Source organism: Nerophis lumbriciformis, linkage group LG34 (assembly GCF_033978685.3).
Source record: "Nerophis lumbriciformis linkage group LG34, RoL_Nlum_v2.1, whole genome shotgun sequence".
Taxonomy (NCBI): domain Eukaryota; kingdom Metazoa; phylum Chordata; class Actinopteri; order Syngnathiformes; family Syngnathidae; genus Nerophis; species Nerophis lumbriciformis.
Window position 1 is genome coordinate 15,779,801 of NC_084581.2, and position 15,200 is coordinate 15,795,000.

General features: G+C 38.5%; 2 protein-coding genes across 6 annotated transcripts in view; one reads left to right on the plus strand and one right to left on the minus strand.

The window, feature by feature from the left end:
• Window positions 1-15,200, plus strand: part of fez2b (fasciculation and elongation protein zeta 2b) — an 86,336-nt gene that overhangs the window by 56,104 nt on the left and 15,032 nt on the right. The window contains exon 10 of one of the 3 annotated variants that reach the window (XM_061929979.2): window positions 6,504-6,649. The exons of the other annotated variants lie outside the window; for them this stretch is intronic. Coding sequence (XP_061785963.1) covers window positions 6,504-6,529 — 26 coding nt within the window. The 3' untranslated portion in view covers window positions 6,530-6,649. Of the gene's footprint in view, window positions 1-6,503; window positions 6,650-15,200 lie in introns of those variants that run through there. 3 annotated transcript variants of the gene reach the window in all.
• Window positions 1-15,200, minus strand: part of LOC133576610 (estrogen-related receptor gamma-like) — a 51,549-nt gene that overhangs the window by 8,974 nt on the left and 27,375 nt on the right. For all 3 annotated transcript variants that reach the window (XM_061929978.2, XM_061929977.2, XM_061929976.2), the window contains 3 exons: window positions 14,613-14,729; window positions 6,691-6,801; window positions 6,452-6,628 (listed from right to left, as the gene is read on the minus strand). In XM_061929978.2, the coding sequence (XP_061785962.2) occupies window positions 6,452-6,628; window positions 6,691-6,801; window positions 14,613-14,729 (405 nt within the window). The remainder of the gene's footprint in view (window positions 1-6,451; window positions 6,629-6,690; window positions 6,802-14,612; window positions 14,730-15,200) is intronic.

Below are 15,200 nucleotides of genomic sequence, written 5' to 3' on the forward strand. Positions count from 1 at the left end.
CTCCACATCCCCCCGGATTGTAAATAATGTAAATAATTCAATGTATATACTCTGATGATTAACTTGTGTGATGACTGTATTATGCTGACAGTATATATTTGTACCATGAATTGATTAACGTGGACCCCAACTTAAACAAGTAGAAAAACTTATTCGGGTATTACCATTTAGTGGTCAATTGTACGGAATATGTACTGTACTGTGCAATCTACTAATAAATGTTTCAATCAATCAATCAATCAAAATCCATATCTGAATACTTAATGGTTTTATTAAACCCCTTTGAGGGACAGCACTTTGCTTTAATTTGGTAGAATGCCCAAATATTACCAAAACAAAACCTCGAAGACAACCCTAACTATAACGAAAACAAAACCCCAACTCTAACCGAACCAAAACCGTACGTCAACTCTAACCAAACCCCTAACTATGACCAAAACATTCCTAAGACAACCCCTAACCAAACCCCTAACTATGACCAAAACATTCCTAAGACAACCCCTAACCAAAACACTAACTATAAACAAACCAAAACCCTAAGAAAACCCCTAACCAAACCCGAGATAATACCAAAACAAAACCTCTAAGACAACCATAACTATAACCAAAACAAAACCCGTAAGACAAATCCTGACGAAAACCCCAACTCTAACCGAACCAAAACCGTACGTCAACTCTAACCAAACCCCTAACTATGACCAAAACATTCCTAAGACAAGCCTTAACCACAACACTAACTATGGACAAACCAAAACCCTAAGAAAACCCCTAACCAAACCCGAGATATAACCAAAACAAAACCTCTATCAGCAACACTAAACCTAACTATAACCAAACCAAAAACGCCAAATGACGATGTCTTCAGGCATTCACTTTTATGATGCACGACAAATGTGTAAAGGACACAGAAATAATGACACTGTAGGCCACACCTACTTTTAATAAGAATTACGCAAAACAGGAGAACCATTAAAACCAAATAACCCCCATAAACACACACACACACACACACACACACACACACACACACACACACACACACACACACACACACACACACACACACACACACAGTCATGTTTGTTGTAATTAAAGCAGAGTGGGGGGTGTACACAGAGGAGTGTATCATGGGCCATCACATACTCTTATGACAGCCAGCTCCAAAAGGCCAAAAGCAAAGTTGCTCTTTAGTCAGCTCATGTGCCAGTCCAGACCCCCTCCCCGACTTTCAAACCTCATCAACATCAACGTCCCCCCAAGCAGGGGACACATAGCGAGGGACACACAGTCACCTCCCCCTGGGCTTGGAACTCAGATGGTTCAGACCACTGCGTCCAGGCCTCTGGTCTTCTGGGTGGCGAGACCTCGTATGGACCGTCACTCTCCCTGAAACCATGTGACACCCCCATTATGACGCTATGAAGACGTCAATGTTTTTTATGTTTTCTATCACAGAAGCTCTTGCAGAAAGTCTGCTTTTTGTTTCACTCAACCATTAATTATTTGTATAACTATTTATGTTGTATATCTTATTTTACTTATTTTTACATATTCTTACATATTTTTTTGGAATTGCATTTAAAATATTTTTTTATTTTAATCTTACTTTTTATCCATTTTTTGTTTGTTTTTATTTATCTTACTATTCTGAAATATTATTTTATAAACATTATTTTTTATATCTGTTTTCATGTTTTTCTAATTCTAATTTTACCTATTTTTATTTGTATGTATTTTTTTCAAACAATTGTCCTCTGTCAACTTTCCTAAAAAAACGTAATTCATTATTTAAAGGGGAACATTATCACCAGACCTATGTAAGCGTCAATATATACCTTGATGTTGCAGAAAAAAAGACCATATATTTTTTAACCGATTTCCGAACTCTAAATGGGTGAATTTTGGCGAATTAAACGCCTTTCTAATATTCGCTTTCGGAGCGATGACGTCACATCGGTAAGCAATCCGCCATTTTCTCAAACACATTACAAACACAGAGTCAAATCAGCTCTGTTATTTTCCGTTTTTTCGACTGTTTTCCGTACCTTGGAGACATCATGCCTCGTCGGTGTGTTGTTGGAGGGTGTAACAACTTGAACAGGGACGGATTCAAGTTGCACCAGTGGCCCAAAGATGCGAAAGTGGCAAGAAATTGGACGTTTGTTCCGCACACTTTACCGACGAAAGCTATGCTACGACAGAGATGGCAAGAATGTGTGGATATCCTGCGACACTCAAAGCAGATGCATTTCCAACTGGACTGGACAGATCAGCTTTCAGGAAAAGAGCGCGGATGAGGGTATGTCTACAGAATATATTAATTGATGAAAACTGGGCTGTCTGCACTTTTAAAGTGCATGTTATTGCCAAATGTATTTCATATGCTGTAAACCTAGTTCATAGTTGTTAGTTTCCTTTAATGCCAAACAAACACATACAATCGTTGGTTAGAAGGCGATCGCCGAATTCGTCCTCGCTTTCTCCCGTGTCGCTGGCTGTCGTGTCGTTTTCGTCGGTTTCCCTTGCATACGGTTCAAACCGATATGGCTCAATAGCTTCAGTTTCTTCTTCAATTTTGATTTCGCTGCCTGCCTCCACACTACAACCATCCGTTTCAATACATGCGTAATCTGTTGAATCGCTTAAGCCGCTGAAATCCGAGTCTGAATCCGAGCTAATGTCGCTATACCTTGCTGTTCTATCCGCCATGTTTGTTTGTATTGGCATCACTGTGTGACGTCACAGGAAAATGGACGGGTGTATATAACGATGGTTAAAATCAGGCACTTTGAAGCTTTTTTTAGGGATATTGCGTGATGGGTAAAATTTTGAAAAAAACTTCGAAAAATAAAATAAGCCACTGGGAACTGATTTTTAATGGTTTTAACCCTTCTGAAATTGTGATAATGTTCCCCTTTAAGCTTTTTTTAATAAGTATTATAACCTAAACATTTTTATAATTCATATAAATTAGTCAAACGAATAAGCAAAGGGTTAAAAAGTATTCTATACAGTAAATTGTCAGCCAAATTTGCCATTTAAAATCGTTCAAAAAAAATTGCTGATGACAAAAAAATGCTATGGCGATTTAATGATTTTAGGGGCACACTGAGCAGAGCATGTATTTGTGAAATTTATGTTTACTACTATATAAATATATTGCAATCATAAAATGCATTTCTTTTTGCATTAGCCATGTGATTGAGCCCCATGAATTCTGCCCAGCAACAAGTGGTCAAATAAATGTGTTTTTAGTTAGGAAGTTTAAAAAAATAAAAACAATTTTTTTTAATTATTATTATTATTATTTACAACAGTTTTTTGTAAATATATGTAAAAGTTGACGATGTTTGCATGCTATCAATGCTAAATGCTAACATCGTCATGTCAGACTGAACACAAAGTATTATGTCACTGTTAAACCAAACACTACATCATCTTTTTTTAAGGGCACATTTGTTGATAGACAAATTCCAGAAAGCTTCTATCAGAACATTGGACATGAGGGCTGGACAGTTAATCAAATTTTAATTTAGATTTCGATTCTGCCTTCTGACTATTATAAAAATATAATAATCGAAAAAAGCAACGTGGGGGGGGGGGGGGGGGGGGGGGGGGTCGCTGGAGCCTATCTCAGCTGCATTCGGGCGGAAGGCGGTGTACACCCTGGACAAGTCGCCACCTCATCGCAGGGCCAAGTTCCGGAACTTGTGATGGTAAAACAGATGAGGAGCGAATGAGTGAAAAAAGAGCACATCTACTAGAAGTTTGGAATCTCAACATGGTTGCTACTTTTTATTTGACACAGCGCTAGTATGCCTAATCAATAATCACTAAATGCAACAAAAAAGTAAGGCATATGATTTCCGCATTCACATAACCGCGGACGGAGTCACATAATTGGCCAATAAAAGGGAATTCGCTGATAAACACAAAATAATATCAGGGAAATTGACATAAATGTGAGTGAAATGTCATTGTGAGAAGAAACATTTTTTGGGGAAAATAATGTGTCCGATAGCGCTCATTTATCCCCGATACACTGAACTGTCCTGTCCTGAACTAAACACAGGCACGCCACTTGAAACAGTAACTAAACTAGGAAGCTAAAGCTATCAAGAACAATCCATACACCCACAACACATCTCATCTGCTTGTGTTGTTGTGAACGACATCATGGATGTAACATCAATGTATACACAATCATACACACACAACACATCTCATCTGTTTGTGTTGTTGTGAACAACATCATTGATGTAACATCAATGTATACACAATCATACACACTCAACACATCTCATCTGTTTGTGTTGTTGTGAACGACATCATGGATGTAACATCAATGTATACACAATCATACACACTCAACACATCTCATCTGTTTGTGTTGTTGTGAACGACATCATGGATGTAACATCAATGTACTAACAGTGGTCGCAGCTTGAGAGGCGTTGTTCTTTTTTTTTTTTTTTAACAGCCTCAAGTGAGTCACGTCTTTACTCATCAAGGTGAGAACAACAACACAGCACACTTCCCCCGGTCTGACTGCTCTAACAAAATAAATAAACTTAATGTACTTAAAGCACTTGTTGATACATTTACAAAATTGTGCTTTGACCTAAAAAACTGATCAAAATGTGAGGATTTTTGCATTAAATTAACAAACCCTTTATTAAATGTTATTTTACACAAAAAGCACACACTCTACGATGGTAAAATAAGTGTAAAATGTAAAAAAAACTTTATTAAAAAGAAAACAGAAAAACTGCATTTTATTGTTTTTTTTATATTACTATTGTAATTCAAATTTATTGGATTTGCTATTATTATTTATACTTGTGGTTTATTTGTTGCTGATTTATATCCAGGTTTTTTAAACTATATTTAATGTTGAATTTTGGTGCAATAAATACTATAAATTAATTAATAATAATGAATAATCGTGTAATTAATCGTGCTGGCAATATCCAGCAAAAATATTGTGGTTATTATTTTCGCCAAAGTGGTCCAGCCCTAATGGCCATACTGATGAAGAAGCGGTTTGGGCCTTGTCCATGTAGGAATGCACGCACGCACGCACGCACGCACGCACGCACGCACGCACGCACGCACGCACGCACGCACGCACGCACGCACGCACGCACGCACGCACGCACGCACGCACGCACGCACGCACGCACGCACGCACGCACGCACGCACGCACGCACGCACGCACGCACGCACGCACGCACGCACGCACGCACGCACGCACGCACGCACGCACGCACGCACGCACGCACGCACGCACGCACGCACGCACGCACACACACACACACACACACACACACACACACACACACACACACACACACACACACACACACACACACACACACACACACACACACACACGTAAATGCACACAAATTCTTGTATTTTTACCTTCTTGAGACCTCCGAAAAATGCCTACCTCTAGTATTATGATAAAAGTCGTAATTTTACTCAACGCAAGTCAACATTTTTCAAGAAAAACTGAACATTTGTGCAATATTATGATAAATGTTGGAATTTTACTAACAGTCGCAATTTTACAAGAAAAGCTTAAAATTTGGGCAATGTTATGAAAAGTGTCATAATTTCAGAAAAGTCAGAATTTTATAAGAAAACTTCAAAATTTTGTTATTATAATAATAATAATCTGAATTTTACTTGGCAAAATTATGACAAAAGTTTTTGGGGGGATGAATAGGGAAGTCCTTCTTTAGCTGCTGTCTTGTTTTATCATAGATTGCTGCCTTTGCTCCTGTCAATTTACTTTTGTATGCACAATAAATCAACAAAAAATCCTGACTTTGGAGCAATGTTCACAGACTCTCGTATTTGGCTCTGTATTAGATACAATTGTTTTCCATATTGAGACCATGATTTTGGTCCTAACTTGTTCACTGGTCCTCATATGGAAGGTACTTTTCCTTGTTAGAACCTTTATTTAACCAGATAAGAAACCCATTGAGATCAAGATCTCTGTCACAAGAGTGACCTGGCCAAGAGGTCATCAGCAAATCACAGAGCAGTTTCAAAAAAGTAATACGTTAAGACATACATTTTAAAATACATAAAAGAGAACTGTAAATGTCTGTTGATGTCTCAAGAAGGGTAGAAATACAAGAACACACACACACACACACACACACACACACACGCACACACACACACGCTAATGTTTTGTTTGTATTGTAAGCAGTGCAGACGAGTCGTCAACAGAAAAAAAAGGCAGGTGTTTCCATGGCGATGTTTTGGGTGTGGACAACTGCCACTGATAAAGCAGTTGACGAAACAGCGGGATAGTTGCGTGAGAGGCCAACAAAAGTCAATTAAAACTTCCAGGTGGCCGGCAAGTCATGTGACTGATTGATTAGGAAAACAAACCGACGTGGTGGTGATCTGATTAGAGACTTAGCGTCCTACCTGGGATGTGTTTGGCCCAGCCAATGTTGACCACCAGTTCTCTGTCGGCCAGGTCGCACAGAGTGGTCAGAGCCTTGATGTCGCTCTCCGGCACTGTTGGATCCGGCATGGCGAAGATGGCGTCTGGCTCGGCCAGCAGGAGCAGGGACACCACTTTGTTGTCTCCAACTGTGCTGACTGGAAGTTACCTTTTTTCATTAACATTCCCCTCTATCGAAGCTCTCAAAACGTGCGCTTACAGCTTTTCTTCTGTGGAAGAACGTGCTGCAGGTGAAGATACGGACTGTTCTCACTGTCGATTCTCCGCTTGTACTTTTGGCGGCCACCTCGAACACGATCCAGACGAACACCTGTACAAACATGAGCTACAGGTGAAGCGCTTTGGCACAAACACTGTTCCTGTGGTCTAAATGTAAAACCAGTAGAATCATCATGTACACATGACTAAATGTAAAAGCCAGTATTGGCATTGTCATGTACACATGACTAATTGTAAATGCCAATAGGATTATCAACATGTACACATGACTAAATGTAAACGCCAGTGGAATTATCATCATGTACACATGACTCAATGTAAACGCCAGTGTGAGCACTGTCATGTACACATGACTAAATGTTAAGGCCAGAAGGATTATCATCATGTACACATGACTCAAAATAAATGCCAGTAGGATTATCATCATTTACACATGACTCAATGTAAACATCAGTAGGATTATCATGTACACATGACTCAATGTAAATGCCAGTAGGATTATCGTCATGTACACATGACTCAATATAAATGCCAGTAGGATAATCGTCATCTACACATGACAATGTAAACAGCAGTAGGATTATCATCATATACACATGACTCAATGTAAACGGCAGTCGGATTATCATCATGTACACGTGACTAAATGTAAAAAAATAAAATAAAAAAAATAAAAAGAGTATGATTAGCCTCATGTACACATGACTAAATGTAAACCCAGCAGGATTATCATCAAAAATCAGGTGTATTATAATTATTAACATAAAGTATGACATTGCGTTGTAATGAAGATTATAGTGATTGTTAGTAGTGTAAAAAAAAGTGAAGATTTCCTCCTTGATAAGATGAGGAGGTAATAAAGAAATAGATGCACTGCCTTGTGACCCCCAGTGATGTCACGAGTGGTGCAGGCGGGGGGCAAACAGTAAGTGTGGATTAGCCCGGGTACTTGGCAGGTGCCACTCCGGGTGTCACATGACTGTGTGTGTATGTGTGTGTATTGTTGGTTCTGTCGGCAAACAGTGTGTTTGGATAAGAGCGTAAGAAAGTGTAACTCTTTAATGTTGGAATGTGCTGACAGGAGCGGGCCAGGAATAGTTTGTACGGATAACAAAACAGAACCAGTTCTGCTCAGCGCACCATAAACACACTCTTGATCTATTTTTTCACACTTTCATCACTTCTCTCCGCCCCTGCAGAGGGGTGGTCTTTACAACTAACCCAATTGCATCCAGCGGGATCAGAAGCATCCCTCAGCTGAACCGGGCTGACCACGGCTCCTGTGGTGCCGGAAAAACACCAGCACCCTTCCATTATGTTACAGCTAGGACTCACATGTGTTCACTCCAAACAATCCCACGCTTCTCACATTTGGTGATGACTGAACGCATTCACGCTTTCAAGCCCTAAAAACAACACCACTGGTTTTGTCATAAAAACACTAGTTTCTCACAAAATTGCAACATTGTTTCAGTAAACGCTATATTCTGTTACAAAAAGGCTTTATATTGTCACATAAATGCAATATTTTGTCCAGGAAAATGCTATATTTCCCATTATTATATTATTTCAAACCATAAAATCTATATTTTTTTCTTTAAATACTTGTATACATTTTGCTCCAAAAAGGATTTACATCTTCACATAAATACAGTATTATGTCCCAAAAAATGTTTCTGCCACAAGAAAGCTATATTTTGTCATAAAACAGTATAGTTTATAACAAAAATGACATATGTTGTCTTAAAAGGCTATATTTTGCAAAAGTTACAAAATCATAAAATTATATTTTTTGTTATAAAATGCCATTTTTAAAGAATAACAAGAAATGCATTACATCCATAAGTTATTTATTTAATCAATTAACACTATAATTTATGACAAAAATGTTATGTTTGGTCTTTAAATTGCAATATTTTGCAACAAAACTGCTATATTAGTCATTAAACACTATGGAAGGTTTTTGTCATGAATTGCTATGATAACTATATTATATCAATTATGCAGCCAAAATTATTTATATAGTCACACAAACAATATTTTGTCACAAAACACAATAGTTTACAACAACAAAAATTATATTTTATCTTTAAATAGTACATTTTGGAACTAAACTGCTGTATTTTTCATATTATATTATTGTATTATGTATATTTCACCCTATTCCAAAGTGGTTAGTGGTATGTTAACATTTTTTATAAAACCCTGCAAAATGTGTGCGCAGCATCTGCTAGATTGGTCCAATAGCATTTATGATGTTTTAGGAAATAATTGGTCAAGTTTAGACGCTAGAATTGTCTCTGCATGCAAACATGCTGAACAAAACAAGCAGCAACACAAAAAGTGCATTGCTTATGTCTCTAAGCATGTTTTGTGCGTCCTTAGCGTGTCCATAGATATACATCTCCTAACAGAGGCCCATTAAAGTGAGGCTCTCCTCTGTCTCGGCCTTTACTGCGCCCTCTCCAGGGGAGGAGGGCGTTACGAGGCACAATGGAGCACGTTACGAGCTCGCTTATGGCCGCCGTTACGAGGCACAGTTCGCATTTCACGGAGGTCCAGGAATCCCACAAGGCATTTTGAGGTATTTACGAGGACGGTGAAAGGAAAAGGGGAAGAGGAGGGGATGCTGAGATGCTGGTGATACTCGCAGCCCATTAAAAAAGCCTAATTAAGAAAGAGCCATTGTGTGTGTGTGTGTGAGTGTGTGCATGTGTGTGTGAGTGTGTTGACTGACACTTTTAAACAAAGTCGTATAGCACAAGATGATACAAGAGTAAAGAAGCTGGAATTCTCCCTGCATGTCCACAAATATAAAGAGACGCTATAAACAATATGTGGAATGACAGGGTGTTTGTTACAACTCCTACATTTAAAAATGTACAATCCTTGTGTTCATTTTTATTAAAAATGTATCACTTATTATAATAAGTAGGCTTATCGCTTAGTAGGTGGGAAAACTGCAAAAAGCTGAGCTCTCAATAACTATTTTCGAGAAACATAAAAAGTATATTTTATTAACCTAACCCTTACAAAAATGCTATACCATCTGTGCTAAATGTTGTCCTAAAAACACTTTATTTTGTTACAAATATGAACTATTGTGTCATGAAAAGGTTGTGTGGTTATAAAATGCTATTTTCTTTGGTACAAAAAATGCTAAATGGTGTATATAATATTCTATACTATATTTTCTCATTAAAAAAACAATATGTCAAACCTTAAATCCATTATTACATGATGTCATAAAAAGCTGTAAAATGTCATAGTCACATCACATGTTATCATTAAAATGCCAAATGCAAAAAAACCACTACGTTCTATAAATACCATATTTTGTGTAGGGCTGAACGATAATTGATTTTTAATCGCATTTCAACTAATTATGATGTGAAATAAAATCCATCCATCCATCCATTTTCTACCGCTTATTCCCTTCAGGGTGGCGGGAGGGGGGGGGGGGGGGGGGGTGTTGGGCTGGAGCCTATCTCAGCTACAATCGGGCAAAAGGCGGAGTACACCCTGGACAAGTCGCCACCTCATCGCAGGGCCAATACAGATGTGAAATAAAATAAAATTGTTAAATCGATGTTACTCTCTATCATGTCTTGCGACTCTAAGCTTGATTCCTCCTTCCTCCGAGTCTGCATAACACACACTGCTACACACACATGCACACACTCACGCCAGTGTTTCCTATTCATCATTTATTTGTGGCCACAAATAAACTCACAAATACGGATTTGGCACTTCTGGGTTCGCCCTTGCTCATTAACAAGTCATGATGGAAGCAGTGGCAATTGGTCTAACTGCCCTACAATGTAAAAACACATAAGTGATCAAATATCTACTTTTGTGTTTACATTTCGTAGAATAAATATGTGTTCAACTTTTGTTCAGAATCTGCTACTTACGCGACAGCTGATGCAACTTTTTTCTCAATGTGGTAGCGTCATAATGCTTTGAACAGTGTTGAAACTAAGCATCCATTGACTTCAATGGGGGAGCATAGAGTGGGTTGTTCCACTGCAGCCAACTAGACGGTCATTGAATAAATGCTCAACTCTGGAAGTGAATGAAAGGCTTGGCCTTGGCTGACCTGAACATTGAGCGTCTACATAATGGTTGGATGATCTGTCTGAAGCCAAATCCCTTTTTGATTGACAGCAAAATGAGCGCATCAGCAATCTTGAAATACAAAAAGCATTTTTCAAGTTTTATTCCGTTGTTCAGGAGTTGATATGGAAAAAAAATTAAATTCCTTAAGTGACAGTTTTTTTTTTGTAAACTCTAGCATTTTTATATTTGATCTGTTATTGCTCTTTATACAGGTAAAAGCCAGTAAATTAGAATATTTTGAAAAACTTGATTTATTTCAGTAATTGCATTCAAAAGGTGTAACTTGTACATTATATTTATTCATTGCACACAGACTGATGCATTCAAATGTTTATTTCATTTAATTTTGATGATTTGAAGTGGCAACAAATGAAAATCCAAAATTCCGTGTGTCACAAAATTAGAATATTACTTAAGGCTAATACAAAAAAGGGATTTTTAGAAATGTTGGCCAACTGAAAAGTATGAAAATGAAAAATATGAGCATGTACAATACTCAATACTTGGTTGGAGCTCCTTTTGCCTCAATTACTGCGTTAATGCGGCGTGGCATGGAGTCGATGAGTTTCTGGCACTGCTCAGGTGTTATGAGAGCCCAGGTTGCTCTGATAGTGGCCTTCAACTCTTCTGCATTTTTGGGTCTGGCATTCTGCATCTTCCTTTTCACAATACCCCACAGATTTTCTATGGGGCTAAGGTCAGGGGAGTTGGCGGGCCAATTTAGAACAGAAATACCATGGTCCGTAAACCAGGCACGGGTAGATTTTGCACTGTGTGCAGGCGCCAAGTCCTGTTGGAACTTGAAAGCTCCATCTCCATAGACCAGGTCAGCAGCAGGAAGCATGAAGTGCTCTAAAACTTGCTGGTAGACGGCTGCGTTGACCCTGGATCTCAGGAAACAGAGTGGACCGACACCAGCAGATGACATGGCACCCCAAACCATCACTGATGGTGGAAACTTTACACTAGACTTCAGGCAACGTGGATCCTGTGCCTCTCCTGTCTTCCTCCAGACTCTGGGACCTCGATTTCCAAAGGAAATGCAAAATTTGCTTTCGTCAGAAAACATGACTTTGGACCACTCAGCAGCAGTCCAGCTCTTTTTTTCCTTAGCCCAGGTGAGACGCTTTGCGCGCTGTTTCTTGGTCAACAGTGGCTTGACACGAGGTATGCGGCAGTTGAAACCCATGTCTTTCAAGCGTCTCTTGGTGGTGGATCTTGAAGCACTGACTCCAGCAGCTGTCCACTCCTTCTGAATCTCCCCCACATTTTTGAATGGTTTTTTTTTTCACAATCTTGACCAGGGCGCGGTGATCCCTATCGCTTGTACACTTTTTCTGACCACAGTTTTTCCTTCCCTTTGCCTCTCCATTAATGTGTTTGGACACAGAGCTCTGAGAACAGCCAGCCTCTTCAGCAATAACCTTTTGTGTCTTTCCCTCCTTGTGCAATGTGTCGATGGTTGCCTTTTGGACAGCTGTCAAATCTGAAGTCTTCCCCATGTTTGTGTAGGCTTCAGAACTGGACTGAGAGACCATTTAAAGCCCTTTGCAGGTGTTTTGAGTTAATCAGCTGATTAGTTTGTGGCACCAGGTGTCTTCAAAATTTAACCCTTACACAATATTCTAATTTTGTGACACACGGAATTTTGGATTTTCATTTGTTGCCACTTCAAATCATCAAAATTAAATGAAATAAACATTTGAATGCATCAGTCTGTGTGCAATAAATAAATATAATGTACAAGTTACACCTTTTGAATGCAATTACTGAAATAAATCAAGTTTTTCAAAATATTCTAATTTACTGGCTTTTACCTGTATATTTTATCTGTTATTACAAACTGCACTAACTAAAAATAAGCTTCCCCTACTTGAAAGACCAGCAGCTGCCACTTAATGGAACAGTGGCTGATGTATGATAAATCCACCTCCACAAGCCCAGAGAGTGTGCATACAATCAAATGCAAAGCCTGTAGAATGTTATGTTTCTTGCTTGTTTTCATAACGAAGAAGCAGCTTTCAGCAAAAATCTTACAACACTGCAAGATACTCGTACCTGCTCCTCGATCGTATCTCCACTAATACTTTTGTGTATACGTCCGGTTCCGCTCTACCGCTAAGACTTCTGAGTAATGTAGTTACACTACAAGTATCAACACACAGAAAACCTGCATAAGACCCAACCTGTATCACTTCCATAACTGCTAAGAACATTCAAGACACAGATTGGAGACTCTTCTGTTTGGCAATTATGAAAAGCAGTGATATTCAAAGTGTATATTTGTGGAACGCAGCTCTTCCTGTTTTTAAATCGCTCTTAAAAACATACTTTTATTCCACGGCTTTTAAAACTGAGTGATCTCCATCCTGCTATGGCGTCCCACAATGCGCACCTGTTGTGAACCTGTTTTTATGTTTTATTTATTTATTTTTTATCGTGCTCTGTTTGTGTTGTGTTGTGCTTGCTCGTTTCTCTTGTGTTATCTTTTAACCTGCCCATTGTACAGCACTTTGGCTACCCCTGTGGTAAATTTTAAATGTGCTCTATAAATAAAGTTGATTTGATTTGATTTGATTTTTATGGACCCGTAAAGCCCATTGCAGAAATAAGATGATTAAAAATGGAAAAACAGAGCGAAAAGGTATAATGTAATGAGGAAACACTGAAATGTTGACACAAATAATGCATATACACAAAGTTTTGTTTTTGTATATAACGTTTAACCTTTTAATCAGCTGGTTTCATTACAAATAACATCAGCAACCCCCAGCCCTCTGTTGTCTTCTATAGTGTTTACAAAATTTTTTTAATCGTAATCAAAAATATGAGTTTTCTGAGAAAAAAAAAAATCACTACTTTATTTTTGCCCAAAACCATGCAGCCCGTAGTCGTAAAAATACTATATTTAGTCATAAAAATGCTATAGGTTGTCACTAGAATGCTATCATTATTTTTTACAGGTTTCAAGCACATATTTTGATTTATACATTTGTTTATTTACAAATCAACACAAATAAAATAGAAAATGCAATCTATGGCTTGACAATCTTTGTTTTTCAAAGTTTTTTTTTTTCATTTTTAAACAAAACTATTCCAGTGAAATCTGACTAAACGTTTGTGAAAGCAACATAATTAATAATTGAAAAAAAATAAATTGTCCTGCAGTTTTACAACTATTTATAGCCTTCACGATACAGATTAGTGAAGGTTCTATCGGCCCCTATTATTTTCTATTATCATGTACTGGCCTCATATGAGTGCCGCTCGCTACAGTAGGACATAGCTCATGTTTTCCTTTTTGAGTCACTTCTAAATCGGGACAACAATATGTCAGCTCACACACACACACACACACACACACACACACACACACACACACACACACACACACACACACACACACACACACACAGTTGCACTAAAGGACCACCTGACTGCTGCCACACGCACACCACACATACGTGCACACACACACAATGGAATGTGCACATGTCAACACACTGGGACCGCCAACACAAAAAAAAATGAAATGCTATATTCTGAGTGTGTAACATTGTTGTCCTCTTACAATGAATGAACACCACAACACACACACGTTTAGCTTTCAAACATCTTACATTTAACAACTAAGCGAAGACCAATAACGGCGCAATGGTTTCCCAGCAGAAACTACAAAGAATAATCCCTCCTCCATCTTGGAGGTCTGAACTTCTGCCAAATGCACGAATAAAACATATGTTCACGTTCATGAAATTAAAAAAAAGGTTTATACATACTCACCTTCCCTGAGCATGCCCACGGCCAGACACTTGACGAAGCGACACGCCTGGCACGACTTCCTCCTCCGCTTGGTGATCTCACATTCGTTGGATGCCGGGCAGCTGTACTCAATGTTACCTGAAGGACAAAGCAATTACTCTGTAGCATTATTTGTAACAGTTGTGGCTGTAGGCAACCTCCTGATGTATTTCTTTTATGAACCACACAAGATGGAAGTATCATGAGTGGGCAGCTTTGTCTAGATCTGCACGCGCTTTAAAATGTTGTTTACATTGAATTCAATTCTATTACTAATGAGAAAGCAGTTTGCAGTGTACCAGCATAGCACGTCTATGTGTTGCACAATATGTTGTTCATAAACAAGAGAGACCCTTTCCTTCCTGCTTTCTCATGCACTGTGTCTAAATGATTACAGTGGTACTTCTGAGATCAGAGCTGTGTCTCGGCTAATTGTTATGCTTTAAGTTGCAAGCAAAAAGATCGACATAACTTTGTGTCCCAACGATGAGAAGGAATAAAGTGTGTGTGAAGGACAGTGCTGAGAAGAAGAAGTGGATAATAATTTAATTCAAGAAAGAAATAACCAAA